Source organism: Bubalus kerabau, chromosome 7 (assembly GCF_029407905.1).
Source record: "Bubalus kerabau isolate K-KA32 ecotype Philippines breed swamp buffalo chromosome 7, PCC_UOA_SB_1v2, whole genome shotgun sequence".
NCBI lineage: Eukaryota > Metazoa > Chordata > Mammalia > Artiodactyla > Bovidae > Bubalus > Bubalus kerabau.
In genome coordinates, this window is record NC_073630.1 from 72717278 (window position 1) to 72730160 (window position 12883).

Sequence of the window (12883 nt, forward strand, 5' to 3'; positions counted from 1 at the left end):
GTCTGAGAGTGCTTTCATATATCTGATCTCATGTAACCCTCAGGATAACCCTGTGGGGAGGGCAGAGGAGGAAATACCACCATTTCTACAGGTGAGAGAAACAGGCTCTGAGTTTAGAGTGATGTCCTTGAGTTCACAGAAAGGGCATGAATCAATGTTTTCTGACAATATTCAATGTTCTTACTCCTTCACAGCATTTCATATTGCTGCATGTATGGGGCCTTGGGATTGAGGGAGGCGGCCATGATGAAGAGTTGAGGGTCTGGCACAATGCCAGATGTTCAAATCTGTTTTTTCACAGGGTAAATGTCCTGCCTGCTCTTGACAGGGCTTCTGGTTATGCCCTACACCTTCCTTAGGTGGAGGGCAATTTTCTACACTTCCTAAGCCTAACCTAATCTCTGAGAAGGTATTGGGTGCAGGGAGGGAATGGTGCTCACAAGAGATTCTAAAAACATCTCCTTTCAAAGGCAGTAGCAAGGATCTCTGATTAGATTCTGCTCACGTTTGGTTTCATTCATCCTACATGGCTATATTAGTAATGTCCACTGAGTGAGTGGTTCATCTTTATATACTTAACAATGGTCTTCTACCCATGTTCTGGAAATAAAGAAGATGAGTGTTCCCTGGGGCTTTATCTTGCAGTGGTGCTGAGCAGTGCTGGACATCCTCTGTTTATGAGTGGTGCCTGGCTGCCTCCCTCTCCATTCCACCTGTTCCAGGAATCTGCAGAGCTCAGGCAGACCTCTCCTCCTCCCTCGTGAGCTGTCCTTCCTGACCTCCTGGCACTTCTCCATTGCCTCTCACTTCCCCACCACACTGGACTCGGTCTCTTAAACTTCCTTTCAGAAATTCGAGCTGAAAGATTCTCAGGGTTCTCATCCATCCTGGGGATAATGCTTCACTGGAGGCCACTCTGGAAGAGAGAAATTGACCCCTGGCTAGAAACCACCTGAGTTCCACTCCTGTCCACTGTCTCAGGCTGACTTGACTATAGTTCTAGAGTACACCATGTTTTCTTCTCACGAATTTATCTTCCTATTTTGTTACCTTTGTTCCTCTCTTTCGTTATATCTCTGAATCCCTCGTTTGTTTTTAGTATGTGCAATCACATGGCACCGAGGATGGTCCCCTACTCCTAGGTAGGGGATGGCCTCCCTGCCACCTGGGTAGAAGGGAAAGGTGTGTGTGTGTTCAGGGAGTGAAGAAAGGAGTCGGAATTACTGAGCATTTACAGTATGCCAGACTATAATCCATCTCCTTTAATCTTTTGAAGAATCCTGCAAGGAAGGTAATGATAGCACTTCCAGTTTAAAGATGAGAAAACTGAGAGTCGGACAGATGAAAGCTGGGATCACACAGGCAGTCATTGTTTCTATTGACTGAAAACCCCAGCACTGGAGGGGGATTTGAAATAACTTTCATTCTTCACATCAACCCCACAATCCATCTTTAGTCCCTTCTACAGACACAGAGTAGGGAGGCTCAGAAAAACAAGCTCCTAAGTGGCAGATTCAGATTCAAGACTCCACCCAGGTCTGCCTGATGCCCAGACACCAGGCAGCCAGCTCACGACTTTGCCAGCTCACGACTTTGCAAGCCACCATTGCTTCTCTGTTCCTCTGGCTTGCAGATGCGGGCCCTCCCTGTCTTGGCCCCGTGTTCTTCATCAGGCTTCCCTTAGCCTCCTTGTTGCTACCCCGGGCTCGTGGCTTCTCCCTGGCCCAGGCCTGCCTGGCTGCCAAGGCCACATCTGCTCTTGCGATCAGCCAGCTGCTCACTGGCCTCCAGTCCCAGTTCAGTAACAAAGACGTCCAGGCTGGAACAGGGGCCAGCACGGCCCACAGCCCGTCTGCCTCAGCAGCAGATCCTCGTCTGTAGAGATGTCTGGCTTTCAAGTTTCCTCCCTGCTGCAAATCAAAACCATCCAAACACTCTACAGCCGGCCTGGCACTGAGTCGTGGGCTGAGGTGGCTGAATGCTCCTGGCCTGGGGCTCCCTGTCAGCACCTGGCCACCACCCTGCCCGAATCCCAGGTTCCAGAGCTGTGGGCCTGCTTGCGGTGAGCCCCTTGTGCTGGTGAAAAATGAGATTTCAACATTCACTTTATACCCTGTGGAGGATAAAGCTGTTGCTCAAGCTTGTGGTGAAATCCCTTAGGAATGAGACCTTGGGTAACTCCAGTGTTGGGTGGTGGTGTGGGGTTGCCCCGCTGAGTCTCTGCTGGTAAGTCAAGATGGTGCTTGGAAAAGGCCACTAGGAATTACAGAGCTTTATCTGTTACAATAAATAAACCAGGAGTGAAAACCCACCTTGCTCAGTGCCACAGGCTAGCTGTGTTAGGGATGGGATCCTTCTACAGCAGCCCTCTCACAAGGTGGGGACCGCTCATTATTATTCCCTGGAGTTTATAGATGGAGGTGCTGAGGCCTGGAGATCTCCACATTGCTGGCAGTGGCGAGCTGAGACTCAAACCCAGACAAGACTGTGGAGCTCTGTTCTAACCACTGCTGCTTCACAAGATACCAAGAACACAACTGTTCCCTGCACCCCCCACCCCATCCTCCACCCAGGGCCAGATGTGCTACTTCTGGAGTCCCTGCTTTTTCCTTATCTGCTGAAGGCCCTTTGCAGGATTTACACCAAGTCTTCATTTTGCTCCTGCTTTTCATTCAAGGAGCAGCACCCTGTCCTGTGCCTCCGACCTTTTTATTCAAAGCAAACTCTGGTCACCACGATCTTCTTTCAGCTCACCTTTCCTCCAAAGCCTTCTGCTATCTGATTGTCTGCCTAGCTCAGTTTCTACAACCGGTGACCACAGAGATGGAAAAAGATGATTATAAACTAAACTTTTGATGTTTCCCCCACCACTCAGAGACTGCCTTTGGCTATATTTAATCTAGTATTGTGAGCGTTTGGGGAACACAGTAACTGATGATGGGTAACATTTACAATCAGAAACTTCCTTTGTTTACCACTTCAGATTAGAAGCTTTGGAATATTCTTTTTACACAAGAGGAAATCAACTTGTAAAAATACATTAAAGGCCCAAGAGTAATATATCAATACATCTACTGTGAAAATATTCAAATGACACAAATATATTGAGAGGAGTGAAATCACTCCTATAATAGACTCCTTCCCAGAGGGAACCGCTTGTTAGCAGTTTGAGTTTTGTATTTTCTGAGTTTCCTTTGCATATAGACATATGGTTTAAAACTTAAGCTTGAGCAGATCCTCTCACAGGGCCCAAGCTTCAGGAAAAGCACCAGATGGTCATTCTGTGAGAGACCTGGAGTCCAGGATGAGCCTCCTTCCCCACTGTGGCCTGGAATGTTGGGGACTGCCTGGCACGTGCCACTGGGGAGTTGGGAATGAATGAGTGATCAAATGAATAGATTGGAGACCCACAACAGGTTACTTATTTACTTTATTAATTAATTAATTAATTAATTTATTGGCCATGCTTAGTTTCCTGGTCAGGGAACTAAGGGAACTGCAGGGAAAATGTTAAGTTCTAACCACTGGACCGCCAGGGAATTCAAGAGGTTATTTATTCATTTAAAAAAAAAGAGTGATCTTTGCTTTAATGATCATTTCTTTGGGGCTATCTGCCATTTTCTCCCTTACTCAAATTCAAACTTCTGAGTAGAAAGAATGAAGCATCTGGGGTCTCCACTATTTTAGTACCATGAAAGAACCAGTGTTAGGTGGAAAACATACTTGGACAAAATAAAGAATCTCGGGGTCAAGAAAGCCTGCCTTGATGACATCTCAAAATGATTTGCAACTTCACAGTTTTCTCATAAAATGGTAGTGTTTTGCAGAGAACTAAAAGTAGAGACACATTTTGGTTTACATTTTATTTCTTCTACCTGTTTAATTCACACTAGTCATTGTTTTTCAGCTTTCCCTCTTTATTGTAAACATCTTTTAGAGACACTAGAAATTTCCATCAACTATACACCTACAAATGCATGGATTCCAAGAGGTTCCTTTCTGCTGGAGTTCTTATATAATTCCACTCTGTGGGTCTAGGTTTTTCTGTTATGGCTAGAAGGAAGGCTAAGCTTTACAGAAAAGAAAGTAGAAAAATGTGTAATCAGTAGAAATGTGAAATCATAAGTCATAAGGGGTAGGGTTCCAAACTAGACCTCCTGGACCAGATATCTTTACTGGGGCCTTCCTTTGGGAAGAGAGGAAACCTTTCATGGGCTGCTCCAATCAACCTCTCTCCCACTCCTGTTCCAGGCAGGCTGGCAGCCCTGCCCAGTAAGCAGACAGGAACAATGCAGCTCTTTGTAAAGGCAGGAGATTTACAACAGAGGCAGACGATCAGCACTGCCCTAGCCGCCCCCCTCCTTTCCTCCCCTGTTCAGAAATGTCTCATCTCAAGAGAGAAACAAAGCCTCAGATCCCATTCGTGGTGTTCCCTCCTCAGCTACATTATCTTGAAAACCAAACTTTCCTGACACCCATGATTCTAAAGCATGTCTAACTTCTCCTGGAGCAACTGCAGATCAAACGGCTTGTAATCTACCAACACTCACCGACAGGCACTTGTTTAGAATGAATGAACCTGCAGGTGGAATCAGAAAGAGAGGGGTAAGGATAAATGGGCATTATCATGAGTTAAGCCAGCTGAAAGGCAGTTTGATTGATGCCTTTAGAAAAATGATTAAAAAAAAAAATCTCAGCAATACTTCACTGTGTGGTTATGAAGATCCTTTGGGCAACATTCAGTCATAACCATGATTAGTAACAGGGACATTGGTTTGGGAGGCATTGGATTTTAACAGATAACAGTATTGGGATTTCCAGCTCAGGTAGGGCTCATCTTCTTAGGAGATGCTTAGAAGCCAAGGTCTGGATGCAGCCGGTCAGTCGCAAACAACAGCTCAGGGATATTAAGTGGCTTCAGAAGTCGCGTGGACAGCACGATTACCTAACAATGGGAGGGGCAAACACATTGCAGACAATTAGGAGAGCCAACCCCAGCTTATTGTGTAACAAGAAATAAAATGCAACACCCTTCTTTGAGGGGAAGGCATAGAGTGGATACTGTGGAGGAAAAGGCAGAAGGCAGCTGCTGGAATGCCAGTGGGTTCTTGAGTCCCGGGTGGAAGAAGGGGAACGCAGGCTGCGAAGAGTGGCTTGCAGGACAGCGGGGCTGCATCTGCTGAGCCTTTAACCAGTGGGCACTGGGCAGGGCCAAGCCTAGCCACCACCTCGCTGCTTAGTTGTACTAAATCAGACCTTTGCTTTGTAATCTGGTAATCTGAACTCCACAAAGAGGTCCCTCTCTCCTCCAGGGAGGCTTTGCTCCTTCCGGGAAAGAGAGAAGGCATACTCAAGAGCAGCATGTTGCTGTGGGTGATAATGATGATGATGACTGTATCTATCTACTAGTATCCAGTTTCCATGACAGAAAGTCATCATCTCACAGCTCAGGAGGTCAGAAGTCCAAGATGCAGGTGTTGGCAGGTTGGTTCCATCTACGGGTTGCAAGGGTGAACCTTCCCCCTCAAGCTCCCTCATGTCTTCACCCTGTCTTCCCTCTGCGTGTCTGTCTCTGGGTCTCTCTTTCCCCTTTGATAAGGACACAGTTGTATAGGATTAGAGCTTACCCTAATGACCTCATCTTTTTTTTAATTAATTATTTTAATTGGAGGCTAATTACTTTACGGTATTGTGGTGGTTTTTGCCATACATTAACATGAATCAGCCATAGGTGTACATGTGTCCCCCTGTCCCAAAACCCCCTCTCACCTCTCCCTCATTCCATCTCTCTGGGTCCCAGTGACCGGCTTTGAGTGCCTCATTTCATGCATCAAACGTGGACTGGTTAATGACCTGATCTTAATTGTGCTCAGTTGCTCAGTTGGCCAGGCTCCTCTGTCCATAGAATTTTCCAGGCAAGAATACTGGAGTAAGTTGCCGTTTCCTACTCCAGGGGAATCTTCCTGACCGGGGATTGAACCCTGCGTCTCCTACATGTCCTGCATTGGCAGGTAGGTTCTTTACCGCTAGCACCACCTGGAAAGCCCTTCATCTAAACTGATCATCTGCAAAGACCTATTTCCAAATAAGGCCACATTCACAGGTACTAGGGGTTTGGACTTTAACATCTTTTGGGAGGGGACACATTTCCACCCATGACAATGATGATAATAATGATATTTGCTAATATTTATTAGTTCTTATGATGTGCCAGGCACAGAGGATGCTCTCATTTAATATCCATTTAATCGTCATAACAACCCTATTTGCAGATGAGGAAAAAGAAAAACAGAAAGATTAAGTAACTTGACCAAGGACACACAGGAAGAAGCTGAATCAGGATTCCAACCCAGGCAGGCTGGCTCCAGTGTCCAAGTGCCTATCGGGTCACTTCTCCATTATCAAGGGCTCTGGGAAGGCTGCTTACTCCGAGTCCACATGGACACTTGGACCTCTCTGGCCTGTTGTCATGGTATCCCCCTCTGCTTCCCCAAGACTCAGCTACTCCTGTGGGGAAGAGTTCCCTCTGCAGCACTGGGAGAGTTTGTTCCCAGGGCTGGGCTGGGGCAGCGATATGCTCTGTCAATCTGGTGAGGTTTTCCCAGGTAGGGGTTTTACACCCAGATGATGAGGGAAGTGAGGAAGGAGGCACTGGAGTCAGATTCTGGAGCCCAGCCCCTGATTGCAGGGGCCCCAGGTGGCCAGAAAGCCTGGGCTCTAAGGGGTCACACCACCTGGCTGGGTCTCTTGGTGGGGAGCAAAAGACTCACTTACTCTTCCCCTCCTGCACCCCCATATTGTGCTAGGTAGAACGAAACCAATAAATCAACCAATTCACTGGCCAAAAACAGAGCCTACTCTCTTATGTGGAGGACAAGCAGAGGGAAGGGAGGAGAGAAGAAAGCATTTTAGAATGTTCTTGTTCTCAGTATTAAAAAGTTTTCTGTTTAAAACAAAAATTAACTGTTGAAAGCAGTGATTACTTTTTATTTTGAAAGAGAATTATCCTTGAAAATATATGGTTAATATCAGTCAAGTCATATTTTTGGCAGAAGAAGTACACTGCAGTCTGTGCTCACATTTTTCCTTGAAAGCCATGTGATGAGAGTTTGAGGGCCGAGAGTGAACGCTAGCACCCTCTTATCACATGGTGTAGACACCACTGGAATCTGCGGCTCTGGAGAGGGCCTCTACTCACCCCTCAGGGTCTTCGAGACCAAGTCCAACAGATAGTTGAGAATGGTGGTACCCAGACCAGCAGGCTCATCAGATGCTAGCAGAGCCCGGCACCATGGCTGATTGGCTATGTAAACTGGGGAAGGTTATTCCGCTTGTGGCCTCACTTTATCTGTCCCAGGAGAAAAATAGAAGCTTGTAGAATTACGGCAAGGATTACCCAAGGTGAAGACTGTAATGCACACAAGATGCTCAGCAATTCTGAGCTGCTGTTTTACTGTGATTTTGCGACTGGTCATGGTGGTTTAGTCACTAAGTCGTGTCCAACTCTTGAGACGCCATGGACTGTAGCCCATCAGGCTCCTCTGTCCATGTGATTCTTCAGGCAAGAATACTGGAGTGGGTAGCCATTGCCTTCTCCAGGGAATCATCTTGACCAAAGGATTGAACCTGGGTCTCCTGCATTGCAGGCAGAGTCTTTACCTATTGAGCCACCAGGGAAGCCCAGGCCTCCTTTCGAATATTAGGAAAGCTAAGAACTCTCTAGAAAAATACATGTAAGTTCATCTATACAAGATTTTGAATATAGTTTCAGGTGAGGTTTGTGGCTAACTAGGATTCGTAGACCACAGGTTGTGCTGTGCTTAGTCGCTCAGCCATGTCTGAATCTTTGTGACACCATGGACTAGAGCCCGCCAGGCTCCTCTGTCCATGGGGATTCTTCAGGCAAGGATACTGGAATGGGGAGCCATGCCATCCTCCAGGGGATCTTCCCAACCCAGGGACTGAACCCAGGTCTCCCACATTGCAGGAGGATTCTTTACCATCTGAGCCACCAGGGAACCCCAGATAACAAGTTAAAAGACCGTTATTCAGACATTTTTAAAAGACCACACATAAAGACAAGAATCCTTTGCATGAGAGTAGACTCTCGAGAAGTACAGGAGGACAGGTAGCTAGGCCACAGGCCCCTCCCTTGCCCTGTGCTTGCCAGACCCCACCACCTGGGTTAGATGGGGCTAACCACCATGGTTAGACCATGCTAACCCCTGGGGTCCTTAGTTCCAAAGCCAAGACTGCAGATTCCTCTCTGGCTCAGGTGAGGGCAAGTATAATGGCTAGAGTGAGTCTCTGAGGATGCGTACGTCTCATGAACACGGTAGAGGAGCTGGGAGGGAAAGGCTGTAGACTCGGCTGATGTGCAGACTTCCAGGGCAGTGACAACTAAGCCCAAAGAATCCATCACTCTCAGGGTGTAGGCTGGGCTTTCAGTCGTGGCTGATGGACATTGGCCCAGTCACCTGCACTGAGCCGGGACTAAGGACTGGGACCCTGTCACAACTAGACAAGTGGGTATTTGGCATGAAGGCTGAACCAGAGGACGTCTTGGGTGTGTTCTGGAGGGTAGGAAAGAAACAATGGAAAACAAAGGCAGTCTGCGAAGTAACTGAGAGGTGTCAGTGTCATTAGGAGGGAAGGACGTTGAGACCAAGGACTCCCGCCAGATGGTACAGTGGCCTTAGGAGTGTCCAATGTGAGTGGGGCCTCAGTTGGCCACCTGCCAGACGACGGACCCTGAAGAATTTGCTGGATCACTCTGAGCCTCAAGTTCTTAGTCTGTGAAGTGGAAATAATGACACCCACCTCACACGACTATCATAAGGATCAAATGTGAACATAGATATAAAATACTCAGCACAATGACAGGCTCTGGAGGGGCTTAAAATGGTGCCTGCTGGTTTCATCTTCATTAGCACCACCGCCTCCACTAGTCCCATCCTCTGCTGTGCTCCCTCTACTCAGCGCAGAGCAGTCACTGGGCTGATACAGGGGAGGGGGATGTGCCAGAGGCGTCTTCCCCACGTGTAAGCCTGATAGCATTTACTCACAGGCTGCAAATCCTGACTGCCTTCCTCCACCCTTTCTAAGCTTGACCCACTGCTGCAGAATAAACAAAGAATGAGAGAACTGAGGACAGTCTACTGGACCTCTGGGACAACATTAAAGGCATCAACATTCACATTATAGGGGTCCCAGAAGGAGAGAGAGAGAGAGAAAGGGCCTGAGAAAACATCTGAAAAGATCATAGCCAAAAGCTGCCCTAATATGGTAAAGGAAATAGTCACTCAAGTCCAAGAACCACAGAGAGTCCCATACAGGATAAACTGAAGGAAGAACATACCAAGACACATATTAATCAAACTGGCAAAACTTAAAGACAAAGAGAAAAATATTAAAAGCAACAAGGGAACAGCAACAAATAACATACAAGAGAATCCCCGTAAGGTTATCAGCCGATTTTTCAGCAGAAACTCTGCAGGCTGGAGGGAGTGGCACAGTATATTTAAAGTGATGAAAGGGAAAAACCTACAATCAAGAATACTTTACCCAAAGGCTTGTTCAGACCCGATAGGGAAATCAAAAGCTTTCTAGATAAGCACAAGCTAAGAGCATTCAGCACCACCAAACTAGCTGTACAACAAATATTAAAGGAACTTTTCTAGATGGAAAAGAAGAGGCCATAACTAGAAATAAGAAAATTATGAATGGGGAAGCTCACTGGTAAAGGCAAATGTACAGTAAAGGTAGGAAATCACCCCACACAAATACGAATTCAAAACCAGCAACTGTGAGAAGAGGAGAGTACAAATGCAGGCTATTGAACATGCATTTGAAATTAAGAGACCAGTCTTACATGTAGATAAATTGCTATATCAAAAACTTATGGTAACCACAAACCAAAAATCTATAAGCCTCACCCTCTTAGAGAGCATCGCAAGACTTTGGAGTCTGATGGCTGCTCAGCACTCCACACCCCAGCCCCTGGCCACAGCATCCCCCTCATCACCAGTTCCACATTCTAGACACTCTAAACTATTTGCAGTTTCACAAATGGAACTTTGGAGGTGTTTCTTCATCTCGAATGAGAGTTACCAACTCTTTGCCTGAAGACCTTTTAGTCATCCTTCAACGATCTGCTCAGGCATCACCACCTCCAGGAAGCCTTCCCAGACCACCTCTCCCTGAAGACTGAGGATGTTCCCATGGCTGTTGCTATTACACTGTATTCCTTGTTTCCTTGAGTTTCTTTGTTGTTTGCTAGCACAGTGCCTGATACCTAGCAGATCCCTGATACAATAAGTTAGCCAATGATTCATTAATTGAATAAACCAAAACAAGACTAGGAAGGAGGAAGTGGGTTTAGCCATGTTCAGCAGTGACATTTTCACACCAAGAGGCTCTGGTAGCTCAAATATAATGGCTCTGTGTAAATTTGTTTCAAATTGGTTTAACTGAAAACCCATTTGTCTAAAATTCCTATTTTGAAGAACAAGCAGGATCACATGGCTAACATTTCCTTTACAGTATAATAGCTGATGGTCCTTAAGTATTTTCACATCTCAGGCGTCTTTTGTTCATTTTCAGTTTTCTAGCCTATTCAAGTGAAGGTATTTTTGCATTATTTGACTAAAATAGTCCTTAAAATTATAAAAATCTTAGCTAAATGAAGGGGGCGGGGTGCGGAAGGACACTCTAAAATGAAAAAGAAAATGCTTAAAGCAATTCTAAATCAGCCTGCTGGATATGAAATTTAAATGTTATAAACATAGTCATCAAACATGCGATATGAGGCAAATTAAGCACTAGAGACTTCCTTTCAGAGGACTGGCTTTTTCTCAAGCAACCGAGGGCAAGGATGAAAATCTCCATCTGTGAGGCAGGGCCAGAGGGCCCAAAGGCACCTCGGAACCAAGCCCCTAAAAAGCAGCCTTTGGGGCTCCATGCAGGTTCTCCTCCAGCTGAAAGAAGAACCGCCTGTCTCTGCGCTCAGTCTGCCCTAGTTCCTGCAGGAGTGGCCCAGTCCACTGCTTTCTCTCCACTTTTTGCTTTTTTGGGCCATAGCTATAATTTGGAGGTGCCGGCATCTTCCTGTTCTATTTCTGCTGAAAGAGAGGAAGCAGGGCAGCCCAGGATTTAGACTCATATCCCTTGATTTCCAACACTGTGAATTGAAAGGAGCAGGGGACAAAAATGTTTTTTTCTCTATTTTTCTCTTAAACTTGGGAGCTGCTTTCCAGTACAAGCAACTCACATGCACAGGCACCAACATGCATATTCATCCAGCTGATTACTGGCTCTTGAGCACATATCATATTCAAGGCACTATTTGCCCTCATCTGTACAGGTGCCACATGTGTTAAACATAAAAGGTGTGTCTTGTTAAACCACTGGGATAGTGGACTAAAACAGACATGATCAAGCTTTCTGGAAAACTCATTGCCTTTGTGTTGCTGGTGGGGTGAGTGTGTTGTGTTTAGGCTCTTCTAACGAATCCCCTGAGATTTCAGATGTCTCCATTTTTGTCCCTTCTGATGGTTGTTTAAAAGGAAGTTACTTGAGGGAAAACAACAAGAAACTTCTATTGCAAATGACTTCAGCATTGCTAAGAGGATTGCATCAAATATCAAAGATACACGAAATGCATAGGAATAAAGGGCAATATTAATAAGAATAATATGAACATGTGTGATGCTGTCTAATATTTCAAATTATAAGGTAAAGAAGAAAAACTGTAAATCTCACTGACGTTTTCCTTAGAATAGGAAACTTCAAAACAAATTAAATGCAGACCAGAAGGAAAAAAAAAAAAAGAAGTCGCCTGACTTCTCTCCTTGAGGGCTTGCATTAAATTTTAGAATAACCTGGAGCCAGGGTTTAGAGTTAGGATTTAGTTCTCCTCGAACGTCTACAGTGGCACAAAATTGTAAGTGTACGAGCATATTTCTGGGTCTACTTTTTTTTCTATTACAGTCTCACTGAACATTTGGTTCCAGAAATGCAGACGCACATGAAAGCGTGGTTGGGCAACGTGTACCGTGGAGAGCCGTGGCGGCAGGTCAGGCCCACTTTGTCTCTCTCTGTTTCCTGAGCTGGCCTTTCCCTGTACTTTCTGGGAGGGTCCCTCCCTGTTATTTTCCTCCCACAATTCCAGACTTCGGCTGGCATCTTGGCCACCTCCCAGCTCCAGGGTTCAGCCTGCAGAGCTGTCTGCAATGAGAAGAGGCCAGTGCTGGGCACACGCGTTCCAGAGCCAGGGCAAGCCTGCAAAGTCAGCTGCTTGTGGCTGCGGCTGTTTGGGGTGGGGTTGAGAGGCTGCCTGTTTGATCCCTTTTTTTGTAGTCAGGGAAGAGGGCTTTCTCTAGCTGCCCACTTTCTCTCATCAGCACGTTTAGCAACAACCAGGGGAGGAAAGCAGAGAAAACACACCCACTGTAGTGCAGGACAGCCATCCTCTGGGACTAGCAGGTGCTAACGTGGTTTCTGAATGCCACTGTTTCATGAGATCTTTATCACCCTCTGTAGAAGGGAATTTATTTCTGGATGTGCCTTGAGTGAGTGACAGTTGCTCAGTCATGCCTGACTCTTTGCAACCCTATGGACTGTAGGCTGCCAGGCTCCTCTGTCCATGGAATTCTCCAGGCAAGATGGAGTGGGTTGCCATTTCCTTCTCCAGGGGATCTTCCTGACCCAGGGATCCTACATTGCAGGCTCCTCTGCAGTCGATGGGGTTGCAAAGAGTCGGGCATGACTGAGCAACTAACACACAACACACTCTAAGTATAAAGACAGGTCAACTTAAAAAGTATCAGCAGATACATGCTTGACTTTATCTTATAATCTATAGATAACACATTAGAATATGTAA

General features: G+C 46.1%; 1 protein-coding gene across 1 annotated transcript in view; it reads right to left on the bottom strand.

The window, feature by feature from the left end:
* Positions 1-3412: 3412 nt before the first annotated feature.
* The window catches only part of SCFD2 (sec1 family domain containing 2), a 395759-nt gene continuing 386288 nt past the window's right edge, over positions 3413-12883 (bottom strand). The window contains exon 9 of the mRNA XM_055588555.1: positions 3413-4945. Coding sequence (XP_055444530.1) covers positions 4853-4945 — 93 coding nt within the window. The 3' untranslated portion in view covers positions 3413-4852. The remainder of the gene's footprint in view (positions 4946-12883) is intronic.